A 16107-nucleotide genomic window follows, 5' to 3' on the forward strand; every position below is an offset into this window, starting at 1 on the left:
GTTCCCACTTTGAAGCTGGGAACTCCACAAGGAGGGGTCCTCAGCCCCTTGTTGTTCAACGTTCTGATGCATATATTAAAGATCTTCCAACTAATAATGAAGACACTGTGATTTGTTATGCTGATGATATATGTTTACATGATATATGTTTACAGGCTGCCTCCGAGCCTAGAATGCTAGTTCTGCTCGATGCTTTTGCTACTAGAGCTGAGGAATGTGGCCTCCTTATCTCTGTACAGAAAACTCGTGCCCTCATTCCATGTGGTATTACACCTAGCCAATTATCATATAGATGGGCGAGCACTTGAGAACTGCGAGTCTTACAGATACCTTGGTGTCCCCATTAACGACCTTGGGTACCTTTCTTCTCTCAAGAGGAGACTCTGGGAAGAGAAGAAAGCCCTTGCGGGTCCTTGTGTCAATCACGGTATTAACGTGAGACTTGCTAGAATGTTTTATGTATCATTTATACGCTCTGTGATTGACTACAATACTCTACATCTCACACTGTATACAGACAAAAAGCTGAAATCTCTTGAAACATTGCAAAATGAAACTATGTGTCTCATCCTTGGGGCTCCAAAGTCCACGAGAATAGTTAATATGAGAGCAGAGTTAAAATTACTTACCATAAGTGAGAGAATTTTGTCCATGAGCACAGTTTTGGGCGTGAAGACGTTGAGAAGATCTCGGCAACTCATGAAAGTTTCAAGCTAAACTTTCTAATATGCTTCACTCACCTGAGGTATGGAAAAGAAAAGGGAAATCTGATTATGCATTTTGGTTCTACAAGGTAGCCAACTCCATCAAAATATTAAATATGTAACCAAACTCAACTAATGATTAATCAACCAATTACTCCATGGGATAACTGGGATCTATCAGTTGACTTTGTAATTGCGCCCAAGAAAGATAGTGTGCACTCTACAGTATTAAAACATTTAACACTGCAGCATCACTGAGAGTACTCAGGGTATGGGTAACGATGTGTATCAGTGCTATACCGACGGCTTCTGTAGAAGGTGGACGATGTACCGGATGTGTATGTAATATATTTGAACAATCTTCTCTCGTACATACAGCAATGAAGCGCGTCAATGACTGGGCAAGTACAACTCAAACCGAACTTGAGGGCATATGCCTTGCCACTTGAATTTGTAAAAGACAAAGGCAGTGGACTTATATACTGTGACTCGTAGAGTGCACTCCTGGCATAGTTCAGATGGGTTGCATATAAAATAATAAAATAAAAAATAAATGTTTATTCAGGTAAGGTACATACATACAAGAGATTTTACACAAATTGATCGATTTGTAGATAAGAGCTAGTACATACAATGCCTAATGCCACTATTACGCAAAGCGTAATATATTTTAAAGTTTCTGGTTAGATAAAACACATAAACATTGCATATTTTACGTAGTCGCTAAGGATGAGAACTTTATGCGCATGTCGTCAGCAGTGGGTGCAACCCGTTCTCGCACATGCTTATAGTCAATATTTTGCTTATGAATAAGTACATATGTGATATACTAATTTATTGTGAATAGTTGAGTTTACCTGAAAAGCTGAATAGAAAACCACGACCTAACCTAATCTTCTTAGTATGTTAAGATAAACATTTTATTGCTTCTTAATTACAATTAGTACTTAACCTATACCTGTTTTGAGTCGTCAGCTGTTTATAGACTTCTCGGACTTGAAGTTGTCTGAGGGACTCAACTCTTTGACTTGTTGTAATGTGGGTATTTATAATGACTTTTTAACAAATAAATCTGGAAAACAAATCCTTCACTGTGAAGTGACTAATATTGTATTATTAACCCTTATGGCTTAGTGGTCTTGTCTTTCAATGATTGGCCCATAGACTGAACCACAGACCGGGCCATAGACCACAGAGCGGACCACAGAGAGGACAACAGAGCGGACCACAGAGCGGACCACAGACTGGACCACAGAGAGGACCACAGAGCGGACCACAGAGCGGACCACAGAGCGGACCACAGAGCGGACCACAGAGAGGACCACAGAGCGGACCACAGAGAGGACCACAGAGAGGACCACAGACTGGACCAGAGCACAGTAAACATGAGAGATGCTCTGACAGTATTCTTATCATGACTACCAAACACATCACTACAGCAATGTGTCCAGCGGTGTGTGATACAAATATGTCTCGCTGGAGAGTGAGTTGAGCAATATACTGCTTTTAAAACCCTCCATCAGACTGGAAAACACACTCCATCGGCACTGACAAAAACCCTTACCAATTGAGATGAAAGCTATCACCCTCACTGCGGTGTTGATAGTGGCACCAGTCACATCACAATAGTGGCACTATCTACATTCACAATAGTGGCACCATTCACCATCACAATAGTGGCACCATTCACCATCACAATAGTGGCACCATTCACCATCACAATAGTGGCACCATTCACCATCATAATAGTGGCACCATTCACCATCATAATAGTGGCACCATTCACCATCACAATAGTGGCACCATTCACCATCACAATAGTGGCACCATTCACCATCATAATAGTGGCACCATTCACCATCATAATAGTGGCACCATTCACCATCACAATAGTGGCACCATTCACCATCACAATAGTGGCACCATTCACCATCATAATAGTGGCACCATCACAGTAGTGGCACCATTCACCATCACAGTAGTGGCACCATTCACCATCACAGTAGTGGCACCATTCACCATCACAATAGTGGCACCATTCACCATCACAATAGTGGCACCATTCACCATCACAATAGTGGCACCATTCACCATCATAATAGTGGCACCATTCACCATCACAGTAGTGGCACCATTCACCATCACAATAGTGGCACCATTCACCATCACAGTAGTGGCACCATTCACCATCACAATAGTGGCACCATTCACCATCACAGTAGTGGCACCATTCACCATCCCAATAGTGGCACCATTCACCATCACAATAGTGGCACCATTCACCATCACAGTAGTGGCACCATTCACCATCATAATAGTGGCACCATTCACCATCACAATAGTGGCACCATTCACCATCACAATAGTGGCACCATTCACCATCACAATAGTGGCACCATTCACCATCACAATAGTGGCACCATTCACCATCACAATAGTGGCACCATTCACCATCACAATAGTGGCACCATTCACGTTTACACGAGTGCCAACAGTGCCACAACACCACAAGAGTGACACCATCCCGGCAGAGACATTAGTCACCATAACAATGCCTTTAACACGTTCAGAAAAATGATTCGGCTATTCAAATAAGCCAAAGGTAATCTGCAGACCTCAGGCGCTATATGTATAGTTCCAATACTCTGACAACAGAGCAAGGCTCGCATAGAGCCGCCCTGCAGCCATAGAGAGGGGTGCTGAGGGAGGGGGGGTTGTATTCCCCTGGGTGTGCTCGCAAGGTTGAGCGAGGCTCCTGGACCCGCCTTCCCAACGTTCTATGGTTAATGCAGTGACTCGTTTCTTACATTTTTCTCATATTTATATTTAACATTTTGTATTCAGTTAGCTTCGATGACTTCCCCGTCTGACCTATTTCACTCATTGGCTGCTCTGACATTGATTCAATTGCATACACAGAGAAATCACATTACCGTGAAATATCATTGATAAAATCTACAGGAGCCGTGATGAGGGTTCGAAGCTATGTGCGTGCATCTGGGAACACCCAACACATATGTTCGAGCCCTCATCACGGCTACTGTGGATTTTCTTCTGATTCAGTTGCGTCGCTAGTTACCATTTATGACCCTCCCCCCCCCCCCCCCTCGTTCTGCTGTTTCAATCTCTGAACAATGCTGCTTTGTCTGCCAAATTCCCTTAGAATCTTAGGTTGTTATCCCTCTATCTCTTCTTTTCCTCCAGTGTGGTAAGGCTCAGTTCACTTGTCTTTCCTCATAACTCAATCTCTTCATCTCAGGAACGAGTCTCGTTGCACATCTTTGGACCTTTTCTAGTTTCTCCTCGTTCTTTTTCCGGGTAAGGGCTCCATGATGGTGTACTTCAGTTTCTGAAGGATACACGGACGTTGGCCAGTAAGCTGCTGCTGTTATTTCAGTCGCAAATATTTGCTGATTTGAGTCGCAAGCGACAGGACATGCTAAGCAGGAGTCAGATTCATGAAGCAGTTACGCAAGCACTTACGAACCTGTACATCTTTTCACAATCTTTGGCGGCTTTGTTTACAATTATTAAACAGTTAATGAGCTCCGAAGCACCAGGAGGCTGTTTATAACAATAACAACAGCTGATTGGCAAGTTTTCATGCTTGTAAAATGTGTAATAAATGTAACCAAAGCCGTCAAAGACTGAGGAAAGATGTACACCTTCGTAAGTACTTGCGTAACTGCTTGGTGAATCTGGCCCCAGGTCCCTTACAGCCAGCAGACATACCTGGCCCAAGGCAGAAGCATCTTGGTCTGATAGACAGCTGCCAACATCTATTTAACATCTGCTGTTAATGCCACGTACCCAGAATCATTCGTGGCTTAACGGTAAATAATACGAGGACGGACGTGGGTCGACTGAACAATCGTGCGTATATCGCCGTTCGTGACCCCTGGTTGTGCGTGCCAGATCCGACGAGCAGCCGACGTCGGGGCTGGCAGCACGTCTCTGTGTGTTTAAGGACTTGGGGCAGCAACAACACCACCACCGTCGTCTTCAGCCTTAGATTTCCCGCCTGCCTGTGATCTGTGAGCCTCAGGCAGCCGCAGGTGGTAATGCCGCAGCGGTCTGCCACCTGCGGTCTGCCACCTGCGGTGTGCCACCTGCGGTGTGCCACCTGCGGTGTGCCACCTGCGGTCTGCCACCTGCGGTGTGCCACCTGCGGTCTGCCACCTGCGGTCTGCCACCTGCGGTCTGCCACCTGCGGTGTGCCACCTGCGGTCTGCCACCTGCGGTGTGCCACCAGTGGTGTGCCACCTGCGGCCACAGCCAGGATAAGTGTGGCCGAGGAGTCGTGTGGTTGCGAGTGAAGGGCGTCAATACATATACCGCTGATTCTGTATAAAGTTTGTGTGGTATCCGCGACTTGTCCCGCGAGGCGTCACCAAGTTCGTGGCGCCTAAGAGCATCCTGACAGGTGAAGGATGAATCCCAGATTGGAGAAATTTCCCACTCAACCCCTGTACGTCACGCATTAAGAGATGGTTCTCGCGTATAACGCTGAGTATAGCGGACGTATACTCCGCTATACTCCGTATTAGACCCCACATGTGACTATACCAGGTGTGAAGAAGATACTTGTGTTTATATATGATAATTGATGCCCCAAGGAGGAACCGTTGGCACTCCTGAAACGCTTGTAATTGATGCAGTGTTAGGAAGCCGTATACAGCGAATTGTCGTTCAGAAGACGTACTGAGTATTGTTTGTGTATGACGCTTCTCAGAATACAAACTGAAAAGCGTTGTAAGGAATCGTAAAGCAATCAACTGTTTTGTTGACACACACATGCGTGTATCAATGAATCCTTCTGCCTTATACCAAACTATCGTCATACTTGTGTAGACGATGAGTCACAATAACGGGGCTGAAGATATGATGACCAAACCAGACACCGGAAGATGATGAGACGACGACGTTTCGGTCCGTCCTGGACCGTCCGTCACACACGACTTGATAATGGTCCAGGACGGACCGAAAAGTCGTCGTGGCTTCTCCATCACCTGAGCTGTGGTGTGGTCCCCCAGCACGGTCCATCTGGACGCCTGGGCAAGACCGTCACCCTCTGAGGCAGAACACAACACCGCGCCAAGATTGACTCGCTCAACCTGTCGCGCCGGCAACTTTATTCCTTCCGTATAACTTCTGTGAGCTATCGGCTATACTGCAAAATTGGTCACATTGCAAGTAGAGTTGGTCAGGACTAAGACCTGTGGACACTGGTCCTGTACACAATACCTGGGGACACTGGTCCTGTACACAATACCTGGGGACACTGGTCCTGTACACAAGACCTGGGAACACTGGTCCTGTACACAAGACCTGGGGACACTGGTCCTGTACACAAGACCTGGGGACACTGGTCCTGTACACAAGACCTGGGAACACTGGTCCTGTACACACGACCTGGGGACACTGGTCCTGTACACAAGACCTGGGAACACTGGTCCTGTACACAAGACCTGGGGACACTGGTCCTGTACACAAGACCTGGGGACACTGGTCCTGTACACAAGACCTGGAATCGTCCAGACACTGACGGTAACAAATTCACCAGATTACAACTCTGGAAAAAAAAGGTCGTGCAGTGACTGTGAGGTGAGGTGGGGTGGGTGTGGGGATGGGTGGGATGGGTGTGGGGGATGGGTGGGATGGGTGTGGGGATGGGTGGGATGGGGGTGGGGGTGGGCGGGACATGGGGCGGGGAAGGGGGTCAGGCAGGGTGGTGTGGCAAGCCAACGAATCGTTGCCTGTTACTGGTCGTTTAATTTTATTGTTGTCATTCCTTATTCGTTTTTCTTCTTGCGATTCACAAGTGGGATCAATTGGCGACACCCACACGGCGCCCAACCCAAAGTTGCATTTGGCAATTTGACGCAGATTGTCTTCATTAACAAAGGGTAAGTGCTCGTTAATGCCGACGAAAAATTAAAAACACTGTATACACACGACTCACAACTAATGACGTTCGAATATTTCTCGAACAGTGCTTCGCTGACGACCTCTGTTCGAATCGCAACTCTATAAACAGCCCGTTCTCATAAACAAAGGCTCAAAGTCCATTCCATGCACCCGCCAAACCCCCTGTTTATGAGTGAAAAACGGTTTACACACAGCTCACAACTGCTGACGTTCGAACACTTCCGGAACAAGAGCTTCACTGATGACTTTTGTTCGAACCACAACGCTGTAAATGCTTCACCCACGTATTACAAATACAAATAATCGCCAACAGAACCTAAACACCAAACCTAACCAATGCCTAAATATGCACAATATGGTAATATATATTAATATTAATATATATTTGAGGAAGTTCCTGTTTTGAATGAACAGCATGTTAAAATCGATGAATGCGTCTGTGGGGGTCGACCGCTGGATGGAATGGACATCCCTGTACACACACACACAACGTAACGGTTCCTATGATTCCCTTGTTACAACCTGTAATAAAGTTGTTACATCTTGTTATAACGTTTTTATGACGTATTAGAACGTTGTTACAACTTGCTGTATTGTTTGTTACCATTGTTAGGTGGTAAAACCCTGGAAACACAAACCGAAACTGTCTCTATTTTCCGCTTGTTACAACTTGTAATAATGCTGTTACATCTTGGCTTAACGTGTTTATGACGTATTAGAACGTTGTTACAAATTGCTGTATTGGTTGTTATAACTGGTTAGGTGTTAAAACTTGTTCGGACGTTGTACTAACGTCGTAGTTTCGGTGTGTGTTTGGCGGGAACGTGTTCGAATGTTGTAGTTACGTCGTATGTTTGGCAGGGACAGACTGAGGACAGGTTTAGAACCGGTTAATATTTGGTCACGTGGTCTCCCCTTCCCCCCCCCCCCCGCCCTCCCCTCTTATCTTGAGGTTATCTTGAGATGATTTCGGTGCTTAGCATCCCTGCGGCCCGGTCCTCGACCAGGCCTCCTTTTTGTTACACACCTCCAGGAAGCAACCCGTAATAGCTGTCTAACACCCAGGTATCTATTTACTGCTAGGTGAACAGGAGCATCAGGGTGAAAGAAACTCTGCCCAATTGTTTCCGCCTTCACCGAGGGGATCGAACCAGGAACCTCAGGACTACGAATCCCGAGCACTGTCCACTTAGCTGTCAGGCCCCTCTCCAAACTTGATGAATCCTTCTTTCTTAAATTACAAGTAACTAGTTCACAACAGATGTAAATTCCTTGGCTAACATTGTTGAATTCTTGGGCCTGTTATACTACGGAATGGTCTGTTGAATTACACATTAAGATATATAACTTGAGGGAGCCGGTGGCTGAGCGGACAGAACACTGGACGCGTGATCCTGTGGTCCCGAGTTAGATCCCGGGCGCCGGCGAGAAACAATGGGCAGAGTTTCTTTCACACTGATGCCCCTGTTACCTAGCAGTAAATAGGTACCTGGGAGTTAGTCAGCTGTCACGGGCTGCTTCCTGGGGGTGGAGGCCTGGTGGAGGCCTCTACATCAAAGACACACTCATCTGTACTGAGCTGCTAAACACCTCAAATGATATGGTGGAAGTGCTGATAGTCAAAATAGAGATCCTAAATGTAGTTGTTGTCCTTGTATATAAGTCACCGGAGGCAAACCCTCAGCAGTTTAAAGACCAACTAATGAAAATAGAGCACTGCTTGGAAAACCTCACAAATCCAGCTCCGAACATCATCCTGCTTGGGGACTTCAACCTACGGCACCTGAAATGGAAGCACCTGGCTAATACAGTAATATCAGAAAGAATACCAGGAAGTAGCCTAAATGAACAGGCACATGCAAATGACCTGCTACGGATGTGCGATAGGTTTGCCCTAAACCAGCAAATAGTAGAACCAACTAGGAAGGAGAACACGCTGGACCTCATTTTCACTAATAATGATGAGTTGATCGGGAACATAATGATTACAAATACCTGTTACTCAGATCACAACTTAATTGAAGTTCTGACAACCATGGGGAATGGACCTTCAAAACCAGTCCAGATTCCCGGTGGAGCAGATTTCAGCAAATTCAACTTCAATAATAAACAGATAAACTGGGAGCAAATAAACCAGGACTTCACAGAAATAAACTGGGAAGAACAGCTAGAAAATGCAAACCTGAACCAGTGCCTGGAAAAAATAAGCTCAGTAGCACTAGAAATATGTTCAAATCGCATACCCCTAAGAAAAAAGAGAAAGAGATGCAGATTGGAACGGAAACGTCGTTCCCTATATAGGCGAAGAAAACGAATCGGTCGCACCCTATCTCAAGAATGGCGAAGAAGGTTAGGTAGAGAAATAGAAACAATTGAACTCAAGCTACAAGAATCATACAAAACCCAGGAGAGGCAAAGAGAGCAAAGGGCCATCAGTGAAATAAGAGAGAAATCCGAAATATTTTTTCTCCTATGCAAAATCAAGATCAAAAACCACATCTAGTATCGGGCCCCTGCGAAAGGGAGATGGAACTTTCACCGATGACAACAAAGAAATGAGCGAGTTACTGAGGAAGCAGTATGACTCTGTTTTCAGCGAGCCATTAAATGCACTAAAGATTGATAACCCAAATGAATTTTTCATGGATATGATACCAACATCAAATCATATATCAGACGTCGCCCTATCCCCACTAGATTTTGAAGAAGCCATAAACAGTATGCCTATGCACTCTGCACCAGGCCCGGATTCTTGGAACTCCATATTCATCAATAACTGTAAAAAACCACTATCGCAGGCCCTTCACATTCTGTACTCACCTATTACTCTTTGGAGACAAAGCCTAGATACTGGCGTTATCCCTGACATACTAGAAACAGCAGAGATAGCACCACTCCATAAAGGAGGAAATAAGGCAGAGGCAAAAAATTACAGACCGATAGCACTAACATCGCACATCATAAAAATTTTTGAGAGAGTGCTAAGAAGTAAGATCACAAAATACATGGAATCACAGCATCTCCATAACCCCGGACAACATGGTTTCAGAACAGGGCGCTCTTGCCTGTCGCAGTTGCTGGACCACTATGATATGGCATTAGATGCTATGGAAGACAAACAAAACGCTGATGTAATTTACACAGATTTCGCAAAAGCTTTTGATAAATGTGACCATGGTGTTATTGCACATAAAATGCGTTCAAAAGGAATTACCGGGAAAATAGGCAGATGGATCTACAATTTCCTGACTAACAGAACCCAATGTGTAATAGTCAACAAAATAAAATCCAGCCCATCAACCGTGAAGAGCTCAGTCCCCCAGGGTACTGTGCTTGCTCCAGTACTTTTTCTCATCCTCATATCGGACATAGACCAGAACACAACCTATAGCACTGTATCATCCTTTGCAGATGACACTAGGATTTTCATGAGAGTTGGCAACATAGAGGACACGGCAAACCTCCAATCAGATGTAGATCAGGTCTTTCTATGGGCTACAGAAAATAATATGGTGTTTAACGAGGATAAGTTCCAGCTCATGCGCTACGGAAAAATTGAAAATATAAAAACAGAAACCACGTACAAAACTCAGGCAAATCATAACATAGAACGAAAAGGCAATGTAAAGGATCTGGGTGTACTCATGTCGGAAGACCTTACCTTTAAAGAACACAATAAAGTAGCAGTCACAACTGCAAGAAAAATGACAGGTTGGATAACAAGAACTTTTCACACTAGAGATGCTATACCGATGATGATACTTTTCAAAACGCTTGTGCTCTCTAGAGTGGAGTACTGCTGCACAATGACAGCCCCTTTCAAAGCTGGAGAAATTGCTGACCTAGAGAGCGTGCAGAGATCCTTTACTGCTAGAATCCACTCAGTAAAACATCTAAATTACTGGGACCGACTAAAGAGCCTAAATCTGTACTCCCTTGAGCGCAGGCGGGAGAGATACATAATAATTTACACGTGGAAAATAATTGAGGGGCTGGTCCCAAACCTGCACACAGAAATAACACCACATGAGACCAGAAGACATGGCAGGATGTGCAGAATACCCCCGTTGAAAAGCAGAGGTGCAACAGGTACTCTGAGAGAGAACTCTATCAACATCAGAGGTCCGAGACTGTTCAACACGCTTCCACTACACATAAGGGGCATAACTGGCAAACCCCTCACAGTGTTCAAGAGAGAACTGGATAAGCACCTCCAAAGGATACCTGATCAACCAGGCTGTGACTCATACGTCAGGCTGCGAGCAGCCGCGTCTAACAGCCTGGTTGATCAGTCCAGCAACCAGGAGGCCTGGTCGACGACCGGGCCGCGGGGACACTAAGCTCCGGAAGCACCTCAAGGTAGCCTCAAGGTAGGAGGACCGGGCCGCGGGGACACTAAGTCCCGAAATCATCTCACGATAACCTTATCAAGAATATAAGTTCATTAGATAGATGAATTTTGGGTTTCAGTTCTTTAACCCATTATGTGAGTCTGTTATCTTATATACTACCACTCACAGGATGGGTATGGTGCCCACTATACCACTCACAGGATGGGTATGGTGCCCACTGTACCACTCACAAGATGGATATGATGCCCACTATACCACTCACAGGATGGGTATGGTGCCCACTACCACTCACAGTATGGGTATGATGCCCACTACCACTCACAGGATGGGTATAGTGCCCACTACCACTCACAGGATGGGTATGATGCCCACTATACCACTCACAGGATGGGTATGGTGCCCACTATACCACTCACAGGATGGGTATGGTGCCCACTATACCACTCACAGGATGGGTATGGTGCCCACTATACCACTCACAGGATGGGTATGATGCCCACTATACCACTCACAGGATGGGTATGGTGCCCACTATACCACTCACAGGATGGGTATGGTGCCCACTATACCACTCACAGGATGGGTATGGTGCCCACTATACCACTCACATGATGGGTATGATGCCCACTACCACGCACAGGATGGGTATGGTGCCCACTATACCACTCACAGGATGGGTATGATGCCCACTATACCACTCACAGGATGGGTATGGTGCCCACTATACCACTCACAGGATGGGTATGATGCCCACTATACCACTCACAGGATGGGTATGATACCCACTATACCACTCACAGGATGGGTATGGTGCCCACTACCACTCACAGGATGGGTATGATGCCCACTATACCACTCACAGGATGGGTATGGTGCCCACTACCACTCACAGGATGGGTATGATGCCCACTATACCGCTCACAGGATGGGTATATGAGAATGATAAGGAAAACTGAAATTTTATTCAGGCTTTGAAAGTCACGTCTCCTCCCCCCCCCATCCCCCATCAAACCCACCCATCCCTCCATCAACCCCCCCCCCAATCCCCCCATCAACCCCCCCCCATCCCCCCCATCAACACCCTCCCCCCCAAGCCCTGGTGTCCGCCTCCGACCGTGATGGAGTGTAGTGTTTTCCACTGCATCTGGCACTTGAGTGGGGGGTTAAGAGCTCAAGCGGCCCGGCTAGGTGAAGAGGGGAGGAGGAGGAAGGATAGGGGTGAAATCTATGGGGAGGAAGGGTGATATTTTTGTCGCTGTGATCCTTATCCCTCCAGGGATACCCCTCTAGGGATAATCTTCCAGGGATAACCCCTCTAGATCCAAAATCAAAAAGCTTGCTAGATTCTCCAAAGATTTCGACGTTTTAGTGTTAGTTTCCGCTTGAGCAGGTGTGGGTGTCTTGGGAGAGACAGTGTTGCTTGAGCAGGTGTGGTGGGCGTCTTGGGAGAGACAGTGTTGCTTGAGCAGGTGTGGTGGGCGTCTTGGGAGAGACAGTGTTACTTGAGCAGGTGTGGTGGGCGTCTTGGGAGAGACAGTGTTGCTTGAGCAGGTGTGGTGGTCGTCTTGGGAGAGACAGTGTTGCTTGAGCAGGTGTGGGCGTCTTGGGAGAGACAGTGTTTGCTTGAGCAGGTGTGGGTGTCTTGGGAGAGACAGTGTTGCTTGAGCAGGTGTGGTGGGCGTCTTGGGAGAGACAGTGTTGCTTGAGCAGGTGTGGGCGTCTTGGGAGAGACAGTGTTGCTTGAGCAGGTGTGGGTGTCTTGGGAGAGACAGTGTTGCTTGAGCAGGTGTGGTGGTCGTCTTGGGAGAGACAGTGTTGCTTGAGCAGGTGTGGGCGTCTTGGGAGAGACAGTGTTTGCTTGAGCAGGTGTGGGTGTCTTGGGAGAGACAGTGTTGCTTGAGCAGGTGTGGTGGGCGTCTTGGGAGAGACAGTGTTGCTTGAGCAGGTGTGGGCGTCTTGGGAGAGACAGTGTTGCTTGAGCAGGTGTGGGTGTCTTGGGAGAGACAGTGTTGCTTGAGCAGGTGTGGTGGTCGTCTTAGGAGAGACAGTGTTGCTTGAGCAGGTGTGGGTGTCTTGGGAGAGACAGTGTTTGCTTGAGCAGGTGTGGGTGTCTTGGGAGAGACAGTGTTGCTTGAGCAGGTGTGGTGGGCGTCTTGGGAGAGACAGTGTTGCTTGAGCAGGTGTGGGTGTCTTGGGAGAGACAGTGTTGCTTGAGCAGGTGTGGGTGTCTTGGGAGAGACAGTGTTGCTTGAGCAGGTGTGGGTGTCTTGGGAGAGACAGTGTTGCTTGAGCAGGTGTGGGTGTCTTGGGAGAGCCAGTGTTGCTTTAGCAGGTATGGGCGTCTCGCCCATACCCATCAAACTGTTTCTTAACACTAATCGTGCATTAAAAGGTTTCCATTACACTTATAATTAAACCCATAATGATACACACACAATAAAATATACGTTTCCAACGTCTCCTGTTTGCCCCGAGTGAAGGAAATCTTAAAATCTGCCTTTACGAACCCCATCGACGGAATGAAATTAAATGGCGGTTATTCTTGGCAAGAATCCATGCAGTTTCCCGCTCACCAAACATGGAGTCGTCCTTGAAGAGAAGAGCAACGGCATGCTTCACTGAGGCTTCCGCTATCATCAACTTCATCTTGGCCTCGAGAGATGGGGGGGACTAAGGAAGTAGTTTGTCTTGGTGAGTCTTGGTGGGTCTTGGTGGGGAGGGCAAGGTGGGTCTTGGTGGGGAGGGCAAGGTGGGTCTTGGTGGGTGTTGGTGGGTGTTGGTGGGGAGGGCAAGGTGGGTCTTGGTGGGGAGGGCAAGGTGGGTCTTGGTGGGTGTTGGTGGGTGTTGGTGGGTGTTGGTGGATGTTGGTGGGGAGGGCAAGGTGGGTCTTGGTGGGGAGGGCAAGGTGGGTGTTGGTGGGTGTTGGTGGGGAGGGCAAGGTGGGTCTTGGTGGGGAGGGCAAGGTCGGACATAGGAAATTCTTCTCTAATTATTCAGCTCTCATTGATCCTATTCCAAACAAAAGAGTAAATTTTACGAATAAATAATGATTTCTGGGTGTATTGTAGTAAAGTTTATATAAAGCCTAATACCCAAAAATAAAAACAATACCCCCTAAAACCTGCTCTAATGGTCACAACACCTTTGAAACACACACACACGTACACACGAAAATATTTTAGTTCAGCCTGGAAAGCTCTAACAATTAATTCAACAGTTTTCATGGATAACTAAAATAAAATAAAAATTCCCGGTTGATAGCGGGTCCTCAGTACTTGGCTACTGCCCTGGCCGCCCACCAAGAGCAGTTAACGAGTTATTCGCCCCCACAAATTGGTTCCATTTCTACGTGTCCGCCGTGCAATTCAGAACGAGGTTTTCACTGTTCGTTGGCGCTATTGACTACGGCCGACTGTGACATGTGGAGGGACGGCTATAAACGGTATAAAGGACCCAGGATGAGGAGGCTGAGCCCACAGGCTGGCGATGTCGTCACCCGTGTTAGGGAGGTAAGGAGCACCACAACAGCCCTTGGCCGGGGGGATTAGGGCACCACAAGAGCCCTTGTGCCAGAGAATTAGGGCACCAGAACAGCCCTTGTGCCAGAGAATTAGGATACCACAACAGCCCTTGTGCCAGAGAATTAGGGCACCACAACAGCCCTTGTGCCAGAGAATTAGGGCACCACAAGAGCCCTTGTGCCAGAGAATTAGGGCACCAGAACAGCCCTTGTGCCAGAGAATTAGGACACCACAACAGCCCTTGTGCCAGAGAATTAGGACACCAGAACAGCCCTTGTGCCAGAGAATTAGGACACCACAACAGCCCTTGTGCCAGAGAATTAGGACACCACAACAGCCCTTGTGCCAGAGAATTAGGGCACCACAAGAGCCCTTGTGCCAGAGAATTAGGGCACCAGAACAGCCCTTGTGCCAGAGAATTAGGACACCACAACAGCCCTTGTGCCAGAGAATTAGGACACCAGAACAGCCCTTGTGCCAGAGAATTAGGACACCACAACAGCCCTTGTGCCAGAGAATTAGGACACCACAACAGCCCTTGTGCCAGAGAATTAGGGCACCAGAACAGCCCTTGTGCCAGAGAATTAGGACACCACAACAGCCCTTGTGCCAGAGAATTAGGACACCACAACAGCCCTTGTGCCAGAGAATTAGGACACCACAACAGCCCTTGTGCCAGAGAATTAGGACACCACAACAGCCCTTGTGCCAGAGAATTAGGGCACCAGAACAGCCCTTGTGCCAGAGAATTAGGACACCACAACAGCCCTTGTGCCAGAGAATTAGGGCACCAGAACAGCCCTTGTGCCAGAGAATTAGGACACCACAACAGCCCTTGTGCCAGAGAATTAGGACACGACAACAGCCCTTGTGCCAGAGAATTAGGGCACCACAACAGCCCTTGTGCCAGAGAATTAGGACACCAGAACAGCCCTTGTGCCAGAGAATTAGGGCACCAGAACAGCCCTTGTGCCAGAGAATTAGGACACCACAACAGCCCTTGTGCCAGAGAATTAGGGCACCAGAACAGCCCTTGTGCCAGAGAATTAGGACACCACAACAGCCCTTGTGCCAGAGAATTAGGACACCACAACAGCCCTTGTGCCAGAGAATTAGGGCACCACAACAGCCCTTGTGCCAGAGAATTAGGACACCAGAACAGCCCTTGTGCCAGAGAATTAGGGCACCAGAACAGCCCTTGTGCCAGAGAATTAGGACACCAGAACAGCCCTTGTGCCAGAGAATTAGGGCACCAGAACAGCCCTTGTGCCAGAGAATTAGGACACCACAACAGCCCTTGTGCCAGAGAATTAGGACACCACAACAGCCCTTGTGCCAGAGAATTAGGGCACCACAACAGCCCTTGTGCCAGGAAGTAAGGGCACCACTACGGCACCACCAACTAACCCAGCAAGACACAGCACCATCTGGTGGCAAGGTCACCTATTCTTGCAACCACTGATCAATCGTTACTACTCTTTCTCCTTCACTTCCTCCCGATATTTATATGTGACTCTTCTGTCCTCCAGGCCTCTCAGGCGCTCCTTCTCCTCTATTTTTTTTCTACCACAGACGTGGCCACACATTAACAATGCTAACCAG

At 47.4% G+C, this 16107-nt stretch overlaps 1 protein-coding gene across 1 annotated transcript; it reads right to left on the bottom strand.

Moving 5' to 3' along the window:
• Positions 1-2636: 2636 nt before the first annotated feature.
• Positions 2637-3227, bottom strand: LOC138363212 (uncharacterized). The gene has a single exon (XM_069322211.1). It carries the CDS (start codon positions 3225-3227, stop codon positions 2637-2639), a length of 591 nt encoding a protein of 196 aa, XP_069178312.1.
• Between the last annotated feature and the right edge of the window lie 12880 nt (positions 3228-16107).

This window comes from Procambarus clarkii, chromosome 10 (genome assembly GCF_040958095.1).
Source record: "Procambarus clarkii isolate CNS0578487 chromosome 10, FALCON_Pclarkii_2.0, whole genome shotgun sequence".
Lineage (NCBI taxonomy): Eukaryota > Metazoa > Arthropoda > Malacostraca > Decapoda > Cambaridae > Procambarus > Procambarus clarkii.

Bases quoted from the DNA above. Each gene is read 5' to 3' on its own strand.
- LOC138363212 (XM_069322211.1), bottom strand. From the start codon at position 3,227: ATGGTGTCACTCTTGTGGTGTTGTGGCACTGTTGGCACTCGTGTAAAC.